Consider the following 25,000-nt stretch of genomic DNA (forward strand, 5'->3'; position numbering starts at 1 on the left):
TTATAAAGAAAAAAGATTAAAGTTTGCCAGAGAGCACAAAGAGTGGCAGAAAAATCAATGGGACAAGGTATTGTTTACAGACGAATCTAAATTTCAAATCTTTGGGACGAATAGACGTCAGTATGTTAGGCGAAGAAAGGGAGAGGCATTGAAAGAGCCATGTCTAGCATCAACTATCAAACATGGTGGGGGGAATATTCAAGTTTGGGGGTGTATTTCAATAAAAGGGGTAGGGGACATTGTTAGAATAACAGAAAAGCTTACAGGTGAAAAATATAAACAATATTTTACATAATCATACTGTGCCTTCTGGACGACAACTGATCGGGGATTATTTTATCCTACAACAGGATAACGATCCCAAACATACTTGCAAATTAGTTAAAAATTGTTTGTCAAATCTGGAAGAGGAGGGAGTGCTTAAAACCATGCCTTGGCCTCCTCAGAGACCTGATTTGAACATAATCGAACCTGTGTGGGACTACTTAGACGGAAAGAAGATGGAAAGATTGCCAAAGAATGTAAATGAACTTTGGAATGTTCTAAAAGAAGAATGGTATAATATCCCCATCACATTTATTGAAAATCTGTATAAAAGTATAACTAAAAGGCTCCAAGATGTTATTGTAAATAATGGTGGTCACACTAAATATTAATTAAGTCTCTATGTATAGTTATAAATTTAAATGTTTTTAATAAAACTTGTATTATATTACACAATTTAATAAAAAATATGTTTGTACATATATCTTTGTTTTAATTTCATTTTGTTTGACATTTTATCTTGAATATATAAAAATTCTCTTAGGTGCTACTTTCTTTTGCACAGTACTGTATATACATGTACATACTTCTTTTGCACAGTACTGTATATATATATATATATATATATATATATATATATATATATATATATATATATATATATATATATATATATATATATATATATATATATATATATATCAGGGGCGGATCTAGGGTACGTCTAATACGTCTTAAGACGTACCCAAAAATATCAAAAATATAAATTATACTATATTCGATTATTAATTGAATTTTAAAAAAGTATATATCTTTAGTAGTATATATCAATAAGATTTAAGTACTACGCTTGCGTTTTACATTTACGGGCAATTGTGAAATAAAAATACCAATGGTTCTTGTTTAAAGCGATTTTTAAAACGTATATAAAAGTATCTTAACCGGAGGTTTAAGCAATTCTTGATAAATAATATTTACCTGAACAGATCAATAGACGTACCCAGTATTATTTCATTATATTATTTATCTTTATATTTAATTTAGTTTTCATTATTTATTTTTTAGATATTCTGTTTTTTTTATAAAAAAAACACTGTCGGACGTACCCTAACACATACACCCTAATATACATACGAATAATTCAAAATATTCAAAATTTGATGTAAATATACGATTTTACTATGGTAAGATGTCCTAGTAATATCCTTGCGTATTTTTTTCATAAATACAGAGTTGTCACTAGGGAAGAGCGGTGTCTAAACCCCCACCCCCTACAAAAACTTTATTGAAAAATTAGTCGGCAAATTTAGACTTGTATTAGGCAAGTTTTTAACTATAGTCAGCAAATGTCAGTAAACGATGACTTTTTTTTTAGAAGTAACTCGGCAAAAACATACGTTATTTCCTCCCCCCCCCCCCTCCTCCTCCTTGAAGATCTTTTCGGAATGGCCCTGTGTATATACAGTGAGCAAAAAAATTAATCATGCACCATAGTAAAAACTTTTTAAAACTGAATTTAAACTAAATTAAGTTAAAATTTATGATTTTTATATTAAATAATTTAAATTTATATATAAATTTATCGAAAAAGGAACTAAAAAATTACAAAATAGTAATATAAGTTACGAAAAATTACAAAAGAAATAAAAAATCAAAAAACCAAGGCAAAAAAATTAAACATGCATAATATAAAAAATTAAATTAAATTAAAAATAAAGAAAATTAATATAAAATTAATAACGCGTAGGTCCACCATTTGATTGAATGACGGCTAAACAACGTCTAGGCATTGAATTTACCAAGTTTCTGGTAATATCTGACCCGATTTCCGACCAAAAACTCGAAATTAAGTTTTTCAGATCGGCTTTCTTCGAAATTCGCCGATCTTTTAATTTTTTCTCGACGTAAACCCAAAGATGCTCGATTGGGTTTAAGTCTGGTAATTGAGCAACCCATTCGAGCATTTTGAACCCTGAAACTTTTAAATATTCGACGACCGAACGAGCCGTATGCTTAGGATCATTGTCGTGTTGAAAGATAAAATTATCTTTCAACCCGACAATTTCTGCAGATGAACTTAAATTATCTTGCAGAATTGATTTATATAAATATTGATCCATTCTCTGATCAATAAACGCCAATTTCCCGACTCCGCTCGCTGCCATACATCCCCAGACCATAATATTACCGCCACCGTGATTAACTGTGGCATTTAAACACTTCAATTGAAGCTTTTCTTCTGGCTTCCTCCATATCTTTACAACTCCATCAGAGCCAAATAAATTGAATTTCGACTCGTCAGACCAAATGACTGAGTCCCAGAACTCTTGTGGCTTATCCACGTACTTTTTTGCCCATTCGAGCCGCTTCTTTCTATTGATTGGGCTCATATACGGCTTGTTGCGTGGTGTTCGTCCATGTAAATTCGCTTCATGCAAGCGATTTCTAATTGTTTGCGGTGGGAGAGACAATCCAAAACTCTCCTCCAACTCTTTTACTGCTGCTGTTTTTGAAGATCTTGGATTAATTTCGAATCTTTTGATCAAAGATCGATCTTGACGCGCCGTAGTCTTTCGTTTGCGTCCTCTTCCAGGTTGATTTTCGAGGTTTCCAACTTTTTTAAACTTTTCCTCGATGGATTGAACGGTTGCAGGCGATATACATAGCGTTTTAGCCATTGATCTTTGGCTTTGGCCATCTTGCCATAACGCAATTACTCGTGCACGAAGTCCGATCGAAAGAGATGTGTAGCTTCTTTTAGATTTTATATTTTCAACGCTGGTCATTGCTGGAAAGTTTATTGATATAAATATATAGTTTAAATTAACATAAATAAATAATATAATTAAATATAATATAATTTTTGATACTTACCATTCGAATTTTCTTGTTGTATGATTAATTTTTTTGTCAGGAATTTTCAATAAAGTTAGTTCTTTATTTTTTTAAATATAACAAATTCAATTTTTTTATTTTCAAACATGATTTTTAATGTATTTTTTAAGCGCTATCTTTTGGTGAAATTAGTTTTTCAAAAAAGTTTATACTTTTTGAGAAAAATGAATTTTTATTAATTTCTATTGGCTGCATGATTAATTTTTTTGCTCACTGTATATGGTGTATTAATCCTTCCCCTCCAACTCCGAATTGTGTGTGTGTGTGTGGGGGGGGGGGGGGGGGAGAAAAATTGTTCGTGGAAAAATCAGATGTACCCAAAAAATTTCCTGGATCCGCCCCTGTATATATATATGTATGTATATATATATACTGTATATAACATAAAGCTATTATAACAACTGTTATTTATGTAGGGATTTTAGCATTTTATGCTAATTGTACTGTATCATGGCTTACTATATAACAGGCCTTGCAAACGAGCGGCTTGCGTAAAAAACTGGAGGCAAGATAGTTTTATGTTTGAAAAACTAGAAAGCCGTTTTACAAAATAAATACGGGGGTGTTTTTTTTGTAACAATAATAATTATATAACATTAAATAATTATTATAAAATTAACAAAATAATTTTCATTTAAAATTTATTTGATAAAGTTAATTAAAGTTGAATATATATATATATATGCATAAATTTAATATTTGCATAAAATTAACAATAACCAAACACCCGTCATTATTTTAACTAACTTCCAAATTAAAAAAAAAAGTTAGTTGAGAGGTGAAGGATTAAGCAAAGGATTTAATTTAGTATTTAGAAAATGGTTCGTCGATGTTGTGTAACAAATTGCAATGGCAATTATAATCCTCAGAATAGAGTTAAAACATTTAGACTTCCAAGAAACATTGAAGAACGAAAACGTTGGATTGCTATAATACCAAGAGATAATGTTCCTGATACTGATAACACCGTAGTATGTGAAAGACATTGGCCAAAAAATTATTCAACTGTTACTGTTTATGGGAAGCTGAGACCTCGTGATGCTCCGTCAGTATTTGATTGCATAAAGCCAAGCTTAGTTCCTACTGTACCCATGCCACTTAGAAAAACATCAAAAAGTCTTAATAGTGCTCGCTGGCAAGAAGAGGATGAGTTAGCAATATTTAATTCACAAGAAAAAATAGAAAGTATTAATGTTTTATGTGAAAAGTTAAAAACTAATCAATTTAATTTTGGTATTATTAATTATTTATGCAATGATATATTACATATTCAGTCTTCAGACTTTTTAAAGGAAAGTGCTATTCCTAGATTTCTTCTTTGCATAAATAAAGATCTCATTTTTGAAGCATTTCATTGTGGAGTTAAAATTAGTGTTATGACTTTATCATCTAACCGAGTTTATATTATGAACAAATTTTCTCATATCCAAGAAGCATTAAGATTTTTAAATTGTTGTGAAATAACATCTAAAAAAGAAGTTGTATATCAAGAAATTTTGTCAATGAATAAAACATGTATTGGGGAAAAAAAGTATCCAGTTGAAACAATTGTGCGAGCATTTGAGTATTTTTCTCTTTCACGATCAGCCTACAATCGTATCAGAAGATTTTGAACTTCCAAGTTTACGCACTTTAGGAAAAATTACATCTAAATGTAAATCTTTAGATGATACCACTTATATCAGACATATTTTCTCTAATCTCAGAGATGATAGACAAAAAACATGCATTTTACTTCTTGATGAGGTTTATGTTAAACCAATGTTGCAGTATCAGGGTGGCATAGTATTTGGTAAATCTGTTAACAAACCTCATCTATAAGCAAACACAGTACTGAGCTTTTTGGTTGTAACATTGTTTAATGACCAAAATTTCTTTACAAAATGTTACCAGTCAGAGAACTTGATGCTGAGTTTCTTTTTGAACAGACAACCCTGATTCTTGATGCAATTAAAAATAATGGGGGCAATGTTGTTGCTATTGTCTGTGATGGTAACAGAGTCAATCAGAAATTTTATAACTTTTTTGAAAAAAAAGAAGCATGGTGCACTAAAGACAATATTTTTCTTTTATTTGATTATGTTCATTTATTAAAAAGTATACGTAATAACTGGATTACAGAAAAAACTCAAGAACTTGAATTTTATATTGATGGTGAAAAAAAAATAGCACGGTGGGTTGATATTATTAATTTGTACAAGCTTGAAACGAAAAACATTGTTAAAATGTCTAAATTAATGGAAGTTTCTGTTTATCCAAAGCCGATTGAAAGACAAAAAGTTATCACTTGTCTGCAAGTGTTTTGCGATGAAACATTGTCAGCATTAAAAAGTCATCCAGACCTGCATGATAATGAAGGGACGATTATTTTCATCTCTAAAGTCATTGAATTTTGGAAAATTTGTAATGTTCACAGTCCATATGCAGACATTTGTTTGAAAGATTCTAATCGAGCTGCTATTGCTTCTGCTAATGATGACAATTTAAGCAAACTTTCTGCAATGGGTGATTTTGCTATACAAATAAAAAATACAGAAAAAGGAAAAAGAGTCAAATTACTAACAAGAGACACTGCTAGTTGTTTAGCTCAGACCTGTTATGGTTTGGTTCAGTTGTCAAAATATCTTTTAGATACAACTCATCAGTATGTGTTATTAGGCAACTTTACAACAGATCCATTAGAAAAGCTTTTTGGAAAATTAAGACAAGGCTCAGGAGGAACTTATTTTATTTCCGTTCAACAAGTTCTTGAAAAAGTAACTATATACCGTACAAAGTTGCTATTAAAGTTTGAGAAAAGTTCAGATGTGTTAGCCAATCTAGGTTCAGATCACTCTTGTCCAAAATGTAAATTTTTACCAAGCGAGGGTATTTGCAACGTTATTGACAATTTACCTGCTCTGTGTGACTCATTGACCGTCGATATTAAAATGTCATTAGTTTATATTGCAGGGTACATTATTCGTGAAGATGAAAATCCAGATGACACCTTTTATTTCTATGAAGCGTATGGAAACTTTGTAAAGGACCTAAATCTAGGAGGTTTAACAATTCCTGGTGACAAAGTTTGTCAATGGGCAACTTACTGTTACATTCTTTTTTATGAAGTATATAATGACACTTGTCGGTCATCACTGTGTAACTATCTTATGATGCTATCAGAATTTTATTCATTAGGTATGCAAAGACATCATGGATTAACAATGACAAATATTTTATTTAATAATTATTGTCGACTCTATTCACCTCGTTCACACAAGGAGCCAAAGCAGAAGCTGATAAAACTCAGCACAAAGTAAAATGCTTTTAACAAAAACTGTAAAATAGTGTTTAGTAAAATATCTAAAAAGCTTGTATTTACTTTTTATTCTCTAAAGATTTTATCTCTTTTTTCTCAAAAATTTATTTTTAATACTTAAAAAACCCATTAATAAATTTTGTGGTAAATGCTAACATTAAATTACAGCAAAATATAAATCTATATATACTAACTAAATTGTTTAAACATAATTAGCTTTAGATACATTTAAGTTAATTTAAAATTGTTATAAATGTTATTTGTTAGTTATATTACAATGTTAGTTATAAACAAAATTAAAAAAATAATAGTAATAAATTCATCTTTTCACTTTTTATAAGTTACTTTTAGTAGATATATCATACAAATATTATATTCATGCAAAAATCACCTAACTGAGAATGTAAATTATTGCGAAGTAATATTTTAAATCTTGCCTCCAGTTTTTTACGCAAGCCGCGCGTTGGCAAGGCCTGTTATATAGTAAGCCATGTACTGTATAATACAATTACAAAAATGCCTACATAAATAACAGATCAAAGTGGTTTGTGCGTGACCATTTTCAATATTTTAATGGAATAAACGTCATTTTAGTCATTAATAGGCAAAAGTTCATTCATTCGTGCTACAGGAAATGTTTGAGAAAAAAAATCAAAAAGTTATCACCCTAGTATAGATGTTTGATTAACAGTATATAATCTTAATATTCAGCAACATTCGTTATAAAAAAATTTGATGACTAATTTAAATTGTATTGAAGATTCATGCATGCTAACATGATCATGTATTGGATCTACCTGGCTATTTTCTGAATGCGGAAAGGAGGAGGGGGTCTTACTAATAGAGGAGTTGGAAACTTTTAAAATATTTAATTAACCTTCAAGAGTAAGTAAGACATGCAAACAAAAAAAATTGTATTTTTTTAGGACACATAAAGCTTACTTTTCTTATTCATAACATTAGGGTCAAAGGAACAACACCTCTTGGTCAAAGATAAATCATACATTATACCATTTTTGCCATCTTTTTTTAAGCCTAAAATGTTTTGGTTAAATTAAACAAAGTCAAAGCTGCAATTATAAGGCAAGATAAGAGATATCAAAATAGTTTCTGATTAGTGTAAATAGGTTTACTTGCTAGACAAGAAATGCCTGTAAATAAAAAGCAGCTAATAGTGCAACAGGTTTTTCTTACACAGAGTATAAGTTTGAGACAATCTTGTAGAATTTATGTTAATATAATTTTTATATACATTAGCCGAAGGGTAATACAGAAATCATCAAACTATTAAAAAACATTGTTTTTATAGTTCAACTTGCTATCTATATAGAGTTTATACAAGAAAGCTCAACTGCTGCTCAAACATCTGATTCCATCTCAAGTATTCCATCTGAACCCCAGGAGACAGCATTAGCAATATGATTTTAGAAATCAGCAGCTTTTATTAAGTACTCCATTTAAGTACTGTTGACAGTAATTCATGATTTCATGAAATTCCTTAAGCTAATATTAATCCACTCAAAACAAGTAATTGCTGCTTTTACTCTTCAGGTAAAATCTCAACAGACTTGTGATGTTAGCCCAGTTGAATGGCTTTTGAACATTTTAATCTCTATAAAAAAAAGTTAAGGTTTAAAAAAAAAAAGTTAATTTATTATCCTTTCACTTATGCCAGTCTTAAAACATTTGACATTTGTTTGCTTATTAATTTTACAGCTTTCTAAAAGTTTCACCTAAAAAAAATTATCAGTTACTTAAATATTCACTAAATTTAGTGAAATTTCAATAAAATTTCACTAAATTAAGACCAAAGTGAACTTAGAACTAATCATTAAGGGCATTAATTGGCTCCAATAGATAGATTAATATATTAAATTCTTGAGTTTTCCAATAACACTATAGGATAAAATTGGAGACAAGCACAACTGATCACAAAAAAATTATTTCTGCTTAAATGTCAAAAACCTGTTTAACAAGATTTCAATTCACTAGTTTTGCTGTCATAAGCATAGGAAAAACCTAAATTTAGCTTTTGAGAATATAAGTAGAAATTAACATACAGTAGAGCACAAGGTACATAATTTTTCATAAAATTTTGGTTTAAGATTAGCTAGCTTTTGCTTTTGTACTTAAGGTAGTGTCTAGTTGAACAGTGAATGCAAAGAGTTACCCTGACTTGATGCTAAAAGTGACCTCTAACTAGTTTATAAGGAATATAAGTATATTACTTACTCATCGTTATCAATCAACTATGATAGCTACTACTTATAGTATAAATTATTTATATAATATTTAACTTCACTTAAATCATCAAAATATTAGGGTTTGGATGACTTAGAAAAAAACTTTATCACTAAGCTACTATTATCATTTTGTAAATCTAAGCTCAACCTGTACAATTGAAGCACTTATCGTAAACTAACTTTATAAACTTTATGAAATTATAATATCAGTTTTGTATGAAATTATCTTCCGCATGTTGTTACTTTTTTCAGTCTTAAAAAAAAAGCAAATTTATCATTAGAGTAATCAATTCTTACACAGTTCGCGGTATCGACCATCTTTTTTTCCTCCTGTTTTAACAATCTAACGAATAGAAAACCCTGGGTAAAGCGGTAACTATTTTACAGTTATTTACTTGTGTTGAATAAAGGGAAAATGGCGGCCAACGAAGAGCAAGAAATTACCTTTCAACAGCAAGATATTGAACAATCTGAGCCTCCGAGTGACCTAACAAGTTTCCAGTTTGTTCCCGAGAAGATTGTAGACTTTTCCATCAGTCAGGTAAGGTTCTTCATTAAATAATCATCAACTAGATGTAAGTGTGGCCAGGGTGAGAACCATGGACCTTCAACAGTTTCTTAATGTAAAACGCATTTCTAAGTTATCCCGTTAGGAAAGCCAACCACGGTGTGTTATTAGGGACCCAAAAAATACATTTTTAATCACAAGTAACATAATATGTATTATATAGTTTTCCATGAAACTAAATCTTTTCAAGTAGGGCTCACTCTCATATGTGACCCCACTTGAAAAGATTTAGTTTTATAGTAAACTACAGTGTGTGTATCCGTGTGTATGTGATATACATACATACATACATACATACATACATACATACATACATACATACATACATACATACATACATACATACATACATACATACATACATACATACATACATACATACATACATACATACATACATACATACATACATACATACATACATACATACATACATATTGTAAAGAATCACTTCTACCTTCCATATTCCTGACATGCTTAGTCTAATAGTATTTTTAATATTTTAAGGAGTGATTTCTGCCAATATAAGTTTTATTAAATATAAAACTCATATGAATTATGATTTTCCTACACTGATAATTTTTTATATGAAATGTCAATTTAAATGTAAATTTTGGATTTACATTTAAAATGCAGAACTCTTCTTAACAATAAACAAATTTTAAAAAATGTTATTTCTATAATAACAAATAAAATACTTTTTCCAGGATGGACAGCGCTCTTATCGGGTGCGTTGGAAAGACTCTTGGTTAACTGAAGAGCTTCTTGCACTTACTTACCAACATCTTATCAATGACTTCTGGTCAGCAACTACCAATGTAAATAAGGAAAGTCAAAAAAAGGTTCCCAAACTATCTAGTAATATCAAAACTGCTTCTAAGCAAAAGCAATACACTGACTTTGCCCATATTGCACCAAATATTTCTGTTAAATCACCCTCTGATTCTTCGCACATTGATTCCATAAATAGTGACAGTTTTTTGGAACAAGGAAATATAATAAAATCACATACAATAATTGCTAAAAACCAAAGTGCTTCTAGTTCCTTAAACTCTTTAGTAAACAATGAAGTATCTCTCAGCAACATACAGTATCAAGATATTGTTCCATCAATGCTATCAACTCAACCAATTCCAAAGTATCAGCAAGCCCTACAACAACCTATAACAGTACAAACACAGCCTCTATCCCAAGATTCAGATGGCAAAGTTACTTTTCCAAAGCATGTGTTTTCACAAGCACGGTTCTTAAACAAAAAACAACAGCAGCAAATTGCTGTTGCAGATGGTCAACGTGTTCAATGTGACATTTGTCAAAAATCTTTAAAGACCAAAAAAATGCTATGGGCACATAAAGTAGCTGTGCACTATGGTGGTAATTTTCCATGTGAAATGTGTGGTAAGAAATGTATTACAGGTGCTGAACTGAGACGTCACATGACATCTCATTCAACTGAACGAAAGTTCATATGTCAATACTGTGGTCTTGCTTACAAAAGATGGTCTCACCTTTACCAACATTTGCGTGTCCATGAAGAAGAAAAGAATTTTAGGTGTGATGTCTGTCATGTAAATTTCAAAGTGCAATCAGAACTAAAAGATCATTGTTTTGCTGAGCATAATAACGGAGACATGGTTCAATGTAGTGTTTGTCGGCATAAACTTCAAACACCATTGGCAGTATACCACCATAGTATGAAACATACTGGGACTAGAGACTTTAATTGTGAAATTTGTAGTGCTACTTTTAAGCGAAAACAACATTTGGTGACACACATGAAAACTCATTTATCTGAAACAAGACCAGAGGATGGCTCAAATGAAGTTTTCAATTGTCAGGCTTGTGATGACAAATTTACATTAAAGATGGATTTGAAATCCCATTGTGATTCTGTTCACCTTCTACCAGGAGATGAATCTGTTAATTGCAAAACCTGTCAAAGGAAGTTAAATGTATCTCATTCAGTTTATTTACATGGCCTGAGGCATTGTGGAGTTCGTGATTTCCCATGCAATCATTGTGATCAAAAGTTCAAACGCAAAGCACATTTAATTCGCCATCAACAAGATCGCCATCCAGCTGAACCTCGTGAACGTAAAAAGCGAGAAGTTCGTATTAACTCAACTGTCTGTGGTTTATGTCGAAAAACTTTTAAATATAAAACAGTTTTGATAAAACACATGGTGGCACAACATGGAATTTTGCCTAAAGCAGATGGAACTTTTAAGCATGGCGTTGTGTACAAAAAGCAAAGCAAAAAGCCTTTTCAATGTGAGAACTGTTCGCATCGTTTTAAGACCAGTTCTTTGCTAAAAAAACATAATTTAGCTAAGCATGGAATAGAATCAAATGAGATAGAAATGTCTGCTAATCGTAAAGAAGATGAAGAAATGAATAATGAAAATCCTAATTTTGATCAACTTACTAATGAAGCAGCTGGTGTTATGGTCAATATGTGTGCTTCAGAATCCAATTCAAATAATGTATCTGAAGATGTCTCATCATCTACCAGTGTTGCAAATTCAGTAACGAGTATTCCAAGTATGACTAATAATATGCAAATGCAGGAACCCTTTGATAATGTTTCTAATTCAGAAATTCGAAATGTGTTTAAAAACGATGAAGAAACAGAAGCGAGTGAAAATAAATTACAAGTCAATCAAGAACAAGCTCAGCTGTCTCTTCTGCATAAGAGTTCTAATATATTGCATCAAAATACTTTAATTGGTCATCGTATATTAACATTAGATCAAGAAACTGGTCAGTTAATATTAATGCAGGAAGACGATTCTATACCTATTGTCACAGAAGAGAGTTCATCTTCATTGCATAGAAGTGTAGACCAAGGAAGAGTCTTAGTTGTGCATGGAGTCAGTGGAAATGCAAACCCATTAAACGTTGACCATGGTCACGTTATCTCTGTTCAAGGAGCTAACCATGCGCAAGTACTTTCTGTGGCAGGCGATCTTTCTCATGGACGTGTTATACCTTTTAATAATGTTACAAATGAATCCGAATTATCTTCATTATCGCCGAATAGTATTCAACTTAGTGAAGACCAACTCGATCAAGAACAAGTTGTCAATATCGGAGAGCATACTATCCCAATATCCCTAGGACAAATTATAAGTCAAGACGGTGTTATTACATCTGTCCCTTTGCAGTCTATGCAAGGTCTAGAGAGACATAATTTAATTCAGTTCACCCAAGAAAACAATGAGCAAATTGTTGTTTTGTTAAGTGCGTTAAATTCTCAATCTATGCATCACATGTGAGAATACAATACAAATATTACAATTATATAAATGTTGCACAACAAGCAATTCTCGCAATATCAAATCAGCTTGCTGCGATTATTCTTTTACTGTTACTAATATTATTGTTATTAAAAAGTTTGGTTATTACGTGTTGAATGCATAGATTTAATTCGCTTCTTGATATTTCCATAAGATTTCAAATTCAAGATCTTTTTGTTATTTGTTTCTATTATGGCCTTTTGAAAACAAATGAAGTGTAATTCTCCACTTTTAGCACTTATAAATAATTTAGGTAGTCTAAATATATTTTAAAACTCCAGTAGAAAATCGTTATTCCTTGAACGCCTCCGTCGTTTTAAGTAATTTTTTCTAATCTTGTCGGAAACTTCATCACTTATCTACTGACATAAAACAGGTCTTGTATAGAACATAAAGGTCTTCACTCTGAAGCAAAAGTTTCAAATATTTTCCTGACCAGATTTATCAATGTGTAATAATACTTTGATAAGTATAGTCATAAAAGTATGCGTTTTTAACCCCAAAAACATCTCTAAAATAAGCAGTAAATATTATTTCCTGAGTTAAAATATTCTGGGTCTGAAGAATTGTGCTCCAGAGTTAACATTAGAAAAAAGTGCGTTGTTTGCAAAGGTGAAATAGCCTTATTGGTTTTTTTCCTTGATATATCAAAATTGTGTTCCACTTAAAACTAAGCTCGTAATGAAAGGAAGATATGTTGAAAATTTCAGATAAAACCCTTAAGTGGTTCTTCTTATATTTACGGCCGCTATAATGAAGCAAACTGGGAAAACGCGCAAAAAGTGAAAAAAGTTTAAAATATTCAAAGATACAAAATGAAATATATAAGACTCTAATTTCAATCAAAAACTTCCTGTTTCATGTTCTATCTTCCTTTTTTAAGATTTTGTCACTTCTCTTCTCTTTTTTTAACTTCAATATTTAACGACGCAATTACGTAAGTTTAAAAATCGACGATTTCATCCCAATCTTTAAATTAGTCACTGTGTAATAAAACACCAAACTTCAGCACTGTCAGCGAGACAAATTTCGTTTTCGATATACGACCCCATATACCAAACTTTTCATTTAAAGAACTCATTGACATTTTGCGTTTTGCAGTGAAGACATTTTTGAAACTCATCTATTTTAGTGAGCTTCTCCTACACAGGTCTTAAATTTTATATAACCACTTGGGGAAGACCAGAACCTGGCTTGTAGTGCTATTCACTTTGTTGTTATTGAATTGAAGACATAAGTGGATGAAGGAGTTATGTCGCAAGAATACAAAATTCCACTTTTTTACACAAATAAAGGTGCATCCACTGTGAAAATCGTATTTTAGCATATTTTTGTGCGGTGTCATTATGTTCATGTGAAAGAGCGTTACTTACACACCTTTATTTGTGTAAAAAAGTGGAATTTTGATTTTTGCGACATAACGCCTTCATCCACTTATGTCTTCAATTTACACCAACTAATTGCAAATTGGGCAATGTGGTTAGTGCCTGTTGTTAACTTTTAATGATGCAACATAAAAAAGGTGGTAAGCGCTGCTGATTTCATGACAAATAAATCACCAGTATTTTCTCTAATTGCCAAATCAAAAAATTTTTCTATCTATAAAATGTCGCATCTATCCAATCTCTCGCGAGAATCAATCGACCACCAAGCCCTCACACTTTTTTTTTTTTTTTTTTCAATTTCCTCAGTCGGGTTCCAACGCGCTTCTGATTATGCTTAACATTAATATAATATTAAGTTATTTTCAAAACAAGTTTATCCTTTTTTTACATCATTGGTTATGAGATGTTCGTGAGGATCGTAAATCTTTTAATTCTAGAATGTACAATTCTACGTGTTCTCATTGTGTATATTGCTTGTGTGTTTATGTTATAGCTTTCTTTTTTATTGATTAATTTAGAAGTGTTAAAATCATTTTAATATTAACACTTTGAACAAAAAACTGAAAATTCACAAGCAACTCCTTACCTTTTGGTTTTGTTTTAACATGCAGTTTTTTGAGATATTTTATTAATCACGATTTTTAGGCATTGAACACTAAAAACCAACGTTTTTCTCACCTTTTATTTTTAAACTTTTTAAAATGTTTGAATTAAAACAAGCATTTGAAATCAGTTTTTTTTTTTCATTTTTTCCTTTCTCAATAAAATAAGTAAAATAAATTTTTTTTTTTTCAAAATTATCGAGTTTTTAAAAAATTAAATAGTGGGCCAATATAAATTGTACATCTGCCCCTATACCTCCTGCCAGTTTCTGTTGCCATGATTGTTTGGTAACTTTTGATGTAGCATCTAAATGAGAATGGTTTTCGAACTCCGATTTTTAGCTATTTAATCGACATTCTGATATCGAAAGCAGATTTGATTAACGGCCGAAATCATCTCGCCTCCACCTTTCTTTTGCAGCTATTGGCGGCCGCCCTCCAAAAATTTTTTTCCCTCAAAATGTTTAACTTCAAAGGGAGACGGCCGCCAATGGCTTCTGCCTCCCAAAAAAGTTGGCATTTAAACTTTGCCGCCAGGAGGCATTATCAACTCTGACCGAAAGTAAAGACCGAAAGTACAAAAAAACTCCTGTTGTTAACTTTCGTTACTCTGACTTTTAGACACGTGAAGGCTGTTGGTAAATCTCATAATTAAATATTTTTTCCACATCGTCAAGCTATTTAATGCGGTGCACTTTGATTTTTTTTTTTTAAAAAAAAAAAAAAAAACAGTTAAGTTTTTATTACTATTAAAAAAAAAACAAAAAAGGAAAACTAAAAACTGCACCATTTAAAAGTATACATAGTAAAAATATATGAAGACCACAGGGGAAAAAACAGACCAGTCACATTTCACAACTTTTGAGGAATATGGATTTTAAAGTTTTACTCTTACGTAAAATATAGTATTTTAAATTGTTCTTGCATAGTTTAACATTGCATAGTCATATCAATATTATATATGGAAAGAAGAAAAAGGGAGGATAGCAAATAATATTTAAATTTTTTACGTCTGGTTTTACAGCTGTGTTTTCAAATACAAAAATATCCTACATACTTTAATTTCTGCCTATAAATACTTCCTAAAGTGTCATACTTTACCACCAAAGTACTCTAAATACATTAACTCCTGTTTTAGATAATTTAGAAATGTGTAAGTAGTATATGGAAAAAATAAATAGTATATGTAAGCTTTATTTCGTTTCAGATATTATCATCAAATTAATACCATGGGAAAAAGGGTATGCATATATATATGCGAGTGTATGTGTGTGTGTGTATATATATATATACATACATATATATATATATATATATATATATATATATATATATATATATATATATATATATATAAACACACACACAAATCTCAATAAAAGTCTGTTAACATCTTGACATAATAGAAATTAGTTTGAAAAACTAAGTTATATTTTATTTGTTTCAGTACAATGATAATTCGTTTGTTGGTTGGTAATTTTATTCACTTCAATCACTTTCATCTCTTTTCCTTGTACTTTACACTTCAGAGTGCAGAGCATGGCATTAACAAAAAAGCAAAGAAGATAAAGCAAAGTGAAAATACAAATAAAAAAAATGAAGAGGTTTGTATTTCTCCAGGTACTTTTATACAATTGCAGCTTTTTAGTGATGGGATTAAACAAGCAATTTACATATGTATTTATATATATATATATATATATATATATATATATATATATATATATATATATATATATATATATATATATATATATATATATATATAAGAAATTATAAATTAGAAAAAATTTTGGTTTTTTAAAATGGTTCCTTAAATACTTTTTTTTTCTTTCTAATGCTCAAGTGATTTGGTTTTTGCAAATTTTTGCAAGTCATCAAACTTTTTACTAGCATTAATTTAATTTGTCTATCATAATTTTATTTTAGTCTTAAATTAACTTTTTTTAAGAATTTTTAGATTAAAAGCTTTTAATTTTACAGACTGAAAATAATTTCAAAGATCCTGGTGCACTAGATGTGGCAAAGCTGTGTGATTTTGAAGCAAAAACTCATACAATTGATGGAAGGTAAAATGTTAGGACAGGATGTTGAGGCAGTTGAAATTATTGTACAATTTTATTTTGTTTTAAAAATGTAGCCCATTTTAAAACTCTATATCTTTAACCATTAAGAGACTTTTGTAAAATTTTTTGTATTTTTTATTTTGCTTAATTCTATGGTGTAAAGAACAGCAAATTTAAAAATTTGCAGTTGGAATGTTGCTGGTCTGAAAGCATGGATTAAAGTAAGTTTTATGGTTATAAAATATTTGTTAAAAAGATGCATTTTTAATAAATTTTTTTTGTTTTGTTAGTTTGAAATATTAAACAGTTTGATAAATACGCTTGAAATGTAATTAAATTTTAATGATATATTTTTTATTGGGCTGTTTAAAGAGTTATGTATAAGAATAATGATAAGGATTATAAAACAAAAAGAAAAAATCTCTTTTCTTGTTCTCATTTTATATAAAAAGATATATTAATTTCGATAACATTGTAATTAATATAACAAAATTTGTTGCTCTGCTCTATACTATTTGATATAAATCTTCTCAGTTTTTTTAAATTTCTTTTCTTTTTCAGAAAGATGGTTTAAGTTATGTAGTTAAAGAAGATCCTGATATTTTATGTTTGCAAGAAACAAAATGTCTTGAGAAAGATTTGCCAGGAGAGGTTGCTTTACTTTCTTTTTTTTCTGCTTTCCTTTTCTTTTTGTTGTTGCTGTCAAGCCTTAAATTTTTTTTATAGTTGCTGCAGTTGCAGAATGGTCCAAAAATAACCTCTGATACAAAAGCTGGTTACTATATGTACTGGTGTAATGGTGAAAAAAAAGGATACAGTGGAGTTTCGTTAGTTAATAAGTTTTTTTTTAATCTAAAAGTAGTGAAATTATGCAGTAGTTTCACCTTGTGGCAATGATTAAAAATTTTAATATACTATAATAACACCAATATTGTTATACTTATCAGGTTATGGTCAAAACAAAAGCCCCTAAAAATAACCAATGGCTTAGGTAGGCAATTCCCTGATTACTTGCTTTAAGATGGAGCTAAAGGGTTGCAGACAATACTTCACATTTCCGGTCTGTTTTATATATCAAATTCTTTGTTCTTGAGATTTTTTTAAGCTAAATTGGACTTTTAAAAAACCTTGGATTTGTTTACTTTTCTTTTTCATAACCTTGCAATCTTTTAGCTGCTTTATGCAATATAATCTGTTTCTTTAGGTGTTAGTGAACATGATTGTGAAGGAAGGCTCATAACAGCAGAGTACGAAAAATGCTATGTTGTAACCTCCTGTATGTGGCTATGAACTGAGCCTGTATTTTAATATGTTAAACTCTTCAATTAAAAAACTGCTTTTAGCAAGTAATTTTTGTTTTGCATAAAAATTATCTTACTTAAAAAGAAATGAAAAAAAAAAATTTGAATTTTTCATATAAAATATTTACACAAAAGAAAAATTCAAAACCACGGTAAGAAATTTTATGTTTTTGTTGAATTTTAAATGCAACATCAATATAGAATCTTATAGAGAATGAATCTTAAAATGCAAATAACTATTTTCATCTGACTTTTTCTGCAAATTTTAAATAAGTACTACAATTATCTTTTATCCTTTTATAACAAAAGATAAACATAAAAAAAAACTTCATTTATGATTTAAAATATATTCTTTTTTAGATGTACCTAACTCAGGTGCGAAGCTTGTAAGGTAAAATTTTGTTTTTATATTTGAAGTCTCCATTGATTATTTCATCAAATATATTTTTTTCAAGTTTATAAAGAATTTGAATTTTACCCTTAAGTTAATGTTTTGCACAACTTTTTTCAATTAATAAAAATTTTTTTTATATAAAAAACCTTTTTTTAGAAGTTTTTGATTTAAATTTAGTACTTTCCTCTTTTCTGAGTTTTTCTCTAGATAAGTCTTAAGTAGTTTTTTTTAAAGGTTCTAGATAACCATTAAAAAAAAACTACTTACCCTCAAATAAGCTTAATCCTGAAGTTATGTAAAAGTATTTAAGGCGATCTATGTAAACTTAAACATTTTTGTAAGAGTTACATTTCCTCGCTTAATTGCCAGCGAACGGTTAATACTTGTTTTTAAGATCTTTTTCTTAGACCCATCAATTTTTTTATATTTAGAAAAAGGTTAGAGACAAAGGCAGAATCTTATTCAAAAATATTATTACTGAATGCTTTTATGCAATAAAAAGAATAAATGTTGGGGAATATTTTTATAATTATTACAACCTTTTTTTTTTTCTAGGCTAGATTATAGAAGGAAATGGAACAGAGATCTTAAAAACTATCTCGGAGAACTTAAAAAGAAAAAGCCTGTTATATTTTGTGGAGATCTTAACGTTGCTCATAAGGAAATAGGTATTTAGTTTTTATTTAAGTAATATTTACATTTTTTTAAAAGTAAAATTGCATAAATGTTAGTTTTTTCAATTTTTAATTTTGTGTCAGATATTGCAAACCCGAAAACCAACCTCCGTAACGCTGGCTTTACTAAAGAAGAACGCGAGGATTTCACTGCGTTATTGGACGATGGCTATGTTGATACCTTCAGAAAACTTAACCCTGAGAAGATTGGCGCATATACATTTTGGACATACATGATGAACGCTAGGAGTAAAAACGTAGGATGGTGAATGTTTTTTTCTTTTTCCATTTTTTTATAAACGGAAAGTAAGAAAGAAGCTTTAAAAACTCATTAAATGTTGTAAATTTCTGTTCGTTTCAGGCGACTAGATTATTTTATTGTCTCCAAAGATATAGAAGATAACATATGTGACAGCGTTATTCGATCATCAGTAAAGGGTAGCGATCATTGTCCAATTGTCCTTAATCTCGTTGTTTAAATTCAGTGGTGTTGAATATCTCAAACGGAAACTATCTTTCAGCGGTAATCGAAAATGTGAACACTTAAGTGTAATAGATTTTTTTAATTATTATTTGTAAGTCAACATGTGCATTTTTTAGTCTGATCGACGAACTGAATTTATAGCTAAGGCTTAAACTTTTACTGCTCTAAAACTTGCTCATAAATTAAAGAGAACAGTTGTGTAATTAAAACTAATCGTATTTGTGATATTACGTAAAAACTAGCCTATTCATGGTGTTATACATTCCGAAGTACTAAACTATAAATCGCGCGGTTATGTTTTTCATAGTATCGTTCTCTTGAGCATTCTTTGGGATAATGTCGGGTGATTTTGGACATTTTTGCACACGCATTAGATCTCGAAGTTTATTTAATTTAAGAAATTTAAAATCGATCGTTTAAAAAAATCAAAGTGAAAAGAAGTTGTCTTGTAAGCCGACTCGATTGTCTCGATTTTTACAGTCAACAAATATAATGCCAATGTTTTTCATAGTCTCAGTGAAATTTTATTTAAGTGTTTTTAATAATTTTTACAGACTATAAATACAGGTTCTGTAAAAATGTGTTATTGTTACCATTAATACTTTACAAAATGATGGTTAAAAGAATCTGGGTATAAAAATTTAACCTTTTTGGTTAAAGAGGATGTGCCTAACATCACGGTAATCAATGTTTGATAGTTGGGCAAATGAATATAAAAACATGACCATATTTTGATTCGAGGATTACATAAATAACTAAATAAAGGGAATTTAGAATGGATGCAAGGTTGTCGAAAAGCATACACGAGAACATCTTGTAAGGCCTGTTAAACAAGTCAACAGTTTGGGCTGGACACAAAAATGTGATGCTATATAAGTTACGACGATGAAAAATGATTTATTTACCAACGAAGGATAAATAATTTGTCATACCACTTTCAATTTTGACTCTCTGTACCATTCATCAAGAATTTTACGATATGCAGACTTGATTTGTCAAAAAACACCTATATTAAGTGGTATTAAGCAAAAAACAGAAAGACCGTTTTCTCACTAAGCATTCAGTAAGCATGCAATAGAAATCACATTATCAATGGGTTCTCGTATTGTTTCTAAAAAAAATTGGTTCATTTGCCTCGCAAGATAATTAAATATAGTTCGGAATTGCCTTTTATCTGTAATTTTAAGAAAAAGTTTTCAGTGAAATCATCTGCTTCTATCTTGCTGTTATTCGATCACGTAACCGCGTAAAGCGTCTTTTGGGCAATTTACTTTTATGAAAAGATTTTCTGAAAAAAAAAAGAAAAAAAAATTTTTTTTCAGATACAGCCGAAATTGTTCTATTTTTGATCCAATATATTTTTATTTCCTCTTTTAAAAATTCTAAGTTTTTTAGAATTATTGCTCAGGCTGCTTGCGGCAACTTGCATCTTATTCGTTATCTAAACAGGCTTATCCATTATTTCAAGTTTCATGAAATATTTTTTAAGGAACGGAAATCAATTATTAACTACAGTTTTGTTATAAGCCAAGTGTCTTGTTGATATTAAGAGTTGTGGAAATATTCTGTGCTGCCAACGATTCATAAAATTCTTGTACTCACTGATTACTTGTTTAAACCTTAAAAACTCGGTGGAATATGGTGACTATATTTTAGCAATAATTTTCCAACATTTGTAACAAATTTATAAAATAATGTATAAAATCTCAATTGGAGAATGAGTTAAAAAACGAGAACAAGTTTGTCAGTTACACAAGTTAACGAACTGTAACCAACGGATCAAAAGAATTTCTCTAGCTTGAAATCATCGATGTTGAATTCGCATTGCCTCGACTAAATGCATGCATGGGCTGCATTTAAAACAAGACACTCCAAACCTTATAGGACGCCTAATGAAAACAGAGATGTAACTTTATGCATAAGTATAAACGTCTCCGTTTGTAGCAATACAAACTTAAACGTAATTTTATAATTATGTTAACTCAAAATTCCATTACCTGGAAGTCGTTTTTCATGCCTGTTATACAAAATTCTATATCATCCACTAAAATAACGAACTACTTACTCATTTAACTTATATTACTAAATAAAAATTATTTACAACTAACACCTTTAGCTTCTTTGTTCATACCTTTTGCAACCGATTTGCAACTAAATCTAAAATAGTTATTTTTGCTTATACTGTAACAATAGCAGTAATAGTTTTTATCATATACTAACAATAATAGATATACATTCTGATTAAAAAAAAGATGTAATTTTTATGCAGAAGAAAATTGCAAGAGGGTTGGTTTCTAATAATTCTTCATTTATGTGGTTTTTTGTTTTTGCCTTAAAAGTTTTGTGTGAAATTTGTTTTATTTCTAATGAGTGGCTGAAAAGTGAAACTTGTAAAAGTCCAAAAAAATACCTTAAATGCTAGTTTTTCCAAAAAAAAAATTAAATTGTAATGAGAAGTAACAAAGTTCACTTTTTTTTCTTCTAAAAAATCGTTTCGTCAGCTTCATCTTTCTTTTATAGAGTTAGCGAAACTTGTACAACCTCAATTGGGATTTTCTTCAAACAATATTTAAATAGATAATAATAACAATATTTTGGACAATTTACTGGATTGTTTTTCTTAGTTGCAAAATGTATGTGGTTCTACTGAATCAATAACCAGATGGCTTGTTTGAGACTCTAGTCATATTTCTTGAACTAATGTCAAACCATATCAAAACTTTGTTTTCAAAATTCGTCAATCTTTTAAATTTTAATGTTGGAGGAGCATTTGTATGATCACTGGAGTGGAATCTATCATTTCCAGCAACAGAAGAGTGCAATAACGTGAAACAAGATTAGTCGTCCAAAATATAATCGGTTTTATAAAAATTTTTATAAAGCCGGCCATATTTTGAACGAGCAACAGCTGTTTGCGGCTCAGATAGCTGTCGCTCGTTTTGATAGAGTTTGATGATGCCAGCATCTTATTCCTGCTTTAATTATGACCAATATTTAGTTATAATGTACTCACGTGAGTATAAGTACGTGAGTGTAATCACGTGAAGTTTTGATAAAAAATTTTTACACACGTTTTCACACTTGTTTTTTACAAAACTTTTACACGGTGTTTTCTCACTTGTCTGTTCTTCTTTTTCAGACGACATTTTTACAATAAAAAAAAAAGTACTTCTGAATTTTTTAAATTTTATTTACATCTACGATATTTACATCTTTCATATTTACATATACGAAGGCATCTTTGTGCTATACAGAAACCATTTCATTTTATTATCTCATTTTTCAGTGGATACCCGTTACGACAGCGAATGCCCACGAAGTCGGCATCTTTACTTAAAGTAAATAACATGAAGGAACTTGATTCTTGGTAAAGATGCCGACACCCACGGAGTCGGTATCTTTGCCAAGAATCATGCTCCTTCATGTTATTTATTTTTAATTTGTAGCAACAATTTACGGTGTATGCTGTATATGCAATTTACCGTATATATGCTATGTACATCTCTTCTATTATTTTTTACTTTTAATTAGTTGTTAAACGATAACATTTTTTTTTGAATTTAATATAATTATTAGTTCAAGTTAAACTTTGCATGTATACTATTATCAGCTGTTTTACATGTATATATATTACACACCTTTACATTTAAATATTACACACACATATATACATACTTATAACGCGCATATCTATTTGTATAAAAGTGTAAATAGTTTAGTTGCGCTGAGAACAAGGATCCAGTAATATTTTAAATAGCTTTTACTAACTAAGCGAAAATAACACTCAGAGACTTGTAAATCAGCGTGAATTCTGAATTTAAAAAGTCAGAAATCAAAGCCAAATGAAAACTCATGAAAATAAAAAAATCAGAATCATTTTAGAAATCGCATTGATAAAGAAGATCGTTATCAGAACAAAATAAAATAGAAATAAAATAAAAGAGAAACCGTAATCGAAAAAAGAACTTAGAATTACAAAAAATTTTAAATAAATATTATATTATTCTTAAAAATAGAAATATAAGCGTAACACAAAGTGAATGGTATTTTTAAATTTCATTTTTAGTTGCAGATAAAAATCTAATTTATAATTGATATTAAAAACGTAATGCAAATCTTGTTATTTTAAAAACTGTTGATATAGAAATTCATCAGGTATAGAAACTCATCCAAGTTGTGTAGTAAACTGCTTTTTACGTAAACTGGGTAAGCATAATGCTATATATTGCATAATGCGATATATATTTAAGCTTATTGCGTAATATATTTAACGTCGAATTTAATTTGAATTTTATACGTTTACTAAAGAAATATTTTTTGTTTTGTTTTTAGGCTCCAATGTTTGACAACTACACCTTCTTATCAACTTTATATTCAATTACAATGATCATTTTATCTTTGATTTTGAATTTGATCATTTGCTACATTATCTTTTTTAAAATGCCAAAAATCGAGATTTCTCATTTATTTATTGTCAGCATATCTGTTTCGGACATTATTCAAATCTTGGTCGGATTAATTCCTGAAATACTGATGACAATTCGATTCCACCCAATTAAAAGAGATTTTGTTTGTATAGGAAGTGGTTCTTTAACGTACGCTCTTGCAGTTGTGAATATTATGCATTTGACAGTTGTGTCTATTATTAGAGCAGTTGGAATTAAATGCCCTATTTTTTATTACAAAAATTGCAAAAATCGCTTTTACAAAGTATTATCTATAACGTTCTGCTACGCATATGGTTTCATCTGGGCTTTATTTCCATTGATCGGTTGGTCTACGTATGAAATAGATGTCGATCATCACAGATGCTCTTTAGACTGGAAATTTTCTAGAAAGGATACTTTATCTTATGTGCTAGCTGTGGAGATTTTCTGTTTCGTTTTACCTGGCTTAGTAATCACCATTGCGTTATTTCTCAGCAATAAATCCTCCTCAGACCGCAAATTCCAAATAAAGGCGACTCCTCACTTGACAAAACTTTTGGAGAAAGTTTATTTAAAGATATTTAGTCTTTCAGCGATAGCTTTCTTCATTTTTTGGACACCGTATGCCTTTGTTACGTTGCTGACAATGTTAGAAATAAATGTTCCTACTTATCTATTCAGCATATCCGCATTTTGTGCAAAGTTGTCCTCTATAACAAATGGAGTCGTAAACTGTTACGTCAACAAATCGTTCAGGAACCATCTCTACAAGTTAAGCTTATTCAGATGCTTAAAAAGAAATCGAATTATTGAAGGATGGCCGAGAGTAAATTAGCGATCATTACTTTACCTCTTATATGATCGGTAGCTTTGGAACCTAATGCACTAATCTTGTTTTAAAAAAGTTACAAGTAGCACACTTAAAACAATATACACGATTCCCATCAGTTTATATATCATCAGTTTCTGTTATGAATAATATTTTAATTTATATTTTAATCTTTTTCGTTTAAAAATATAAGTTAAAACATAATTTTAACGTAGATTTTCTATTTTAAACTTTAACTCCTTCTTTTGTTGGTTTGTTTTGTGAAATAAGCTTC

At 29.8% G+C, this 25,000-nt stretch overlaps 4 protein-coding genes, 1 long non-coding RNA gene and 1 pseudogene across 10 annotated transcripts in view; 5 read left to right on the plus strand and 1 right to left on the minus strand.

Annotated features, from left to right (window-relative positions):
* LOC149890819 (uncharacterized) overlaps positions 1-6 on the plus strand; it is a 378-nt gene extending 372 nt beyond the window's left edge. The window contains exon 1 of the mRNA XM_090081974.1: positions 1-6. This exon is cut by the window's left edge and continues 372 nt beyond it. Within this exon, the coding sequence (XP_089938100.1) occupies positions 1-6 (6 nt within the window).
* Positions 7-3,845: 3,839 nt separating this feature from the next.
* On the plus strand, positions 3,846-6,560 carry LOC149890820 (uncharacterized; annotated as a pseudogene).
* A 1,184-nt stretch (positions 6,561-7,744) lies between these two features.
* Positions 7,745-9,214, minus strand: LOC149890821 (uncharacterized). Of its 2 annotated transcripts, none has more exons than XR_016450522.1 (3): positions 9,145-9,214; positions 8,998-9,060; positions 7,745-8,069 (listed from the first exon to the last, which is right to left on the minus strand). It is a non-coding gene; the product is annotated as an uncharacterized LOC149890821 (long non-coding RNA). The 2 variants fall into 2 exon arrangements; XR_016450523.1 differs by having other exon boundaries at positions 8,998-9,043; positions 9,145-9,202.
* On the plus strand, positions 9,043-12,731 carry LOC145180263 (uncharacterized). The gene is made up of 2 exons (XM_080055123.2): positions 9,043-9,241; positions 9,976-12,731. Exons 1-2 carry the CDS (start codon positions 9,116-9,118, stop codon positions 12,541-12,543), a joined length of 2,694 nt encoding a protein of 897 aa, XP_079911249.2. The 5' UTR covers positions 9,043-9,115; the 3' UTR covers positions 12,544-12,731.
* Positions 12,732-15,033: 2,302 nt separating this feature from the next.
* On the plus strand, positions 15,034-19,570 carry LOC145202122 (uncharacterized). 5 transcript variants are annotated; one of them, XM_090081100.1, is made up of 13 exons: positions 15,034-15,189; positions 15,759-15,792; positions 16,081-16,155; positions 16,535-16,620; positions 16,781-16,838; positions 17,179-17,268; positions 17,344-17,444; positions 17,565-17,608; positions 17,822-17,893; positions 18,279-18,309; positions 18,868-18,980; positions 19,071-19,251; positions 19,348-19,570. In XM_090081100.1, the coding sequence occupies exons 2-13, from the start codon at positions 15,781-15,783 to the stop codon at positions 19,463-19,465; spliced, it is 981 nt and encodes a 326-aa protein (XP_089937226.1). In that variant the 5' UTR covers positions 15,034-15,189; positions 15,759-15,780; the 3' UTR covers positions 19,466-19,570. The 5 variants fall into 5 exon arrangements, 4 of the variants coding, with proteins under 4 accessions (XP_089937226.1, XP_089937225.1, XP_089937227.1 ...); XM_090081099.1 differs by having other exon boundaries at positions 15,105-15,189; positions 15,999-16,155; XM_090081101.1 differs by lacking the exon at positions 15,034-15,189 and adding an exon at positions 15,218-15,446.
* A 4,009-nt stretch (positions 19,571-23,579) lies between these two features.
* Positions 23,580-24,853, plus strand: LOC149890822 (opsin-3-like). Its single transcript, XM_090081105.1, has 2 exons — positions 23,580-23,676; positions 23,803-24,853. Exon 2 carries the CDS (start codon positions 23,809-23,811, stop codon positions 24,730-24,732), a length of 924 nt encoding a protein of 307 aa, XP_089937231.1. The 5' UTR covers positions 23,580-23,676; positions 23,803-23,808; the 3' UTR covers positions 24,733-24,853.
* The last annotated feature ends 147 nt before the right edge of the window (positions 24,854-25,000 follow it).

Source organism: Hydra viridissima, unplaced genomic scaffold (assembly GCF_058129835.1).
Source record: "Hydra viridissima isolate aposymbiotic clone 2 unplaced genomic scaffold, HvirCarnegie_v1 scaffold_3, whole genome shotgun sequence".
Classification (NCBI taxonomy): Eukaryota; Metazoa; Cnidaria; class Hydrozoa; order Anthoathecata; family Hydridae; genus Hydra; species Hydra viridissima.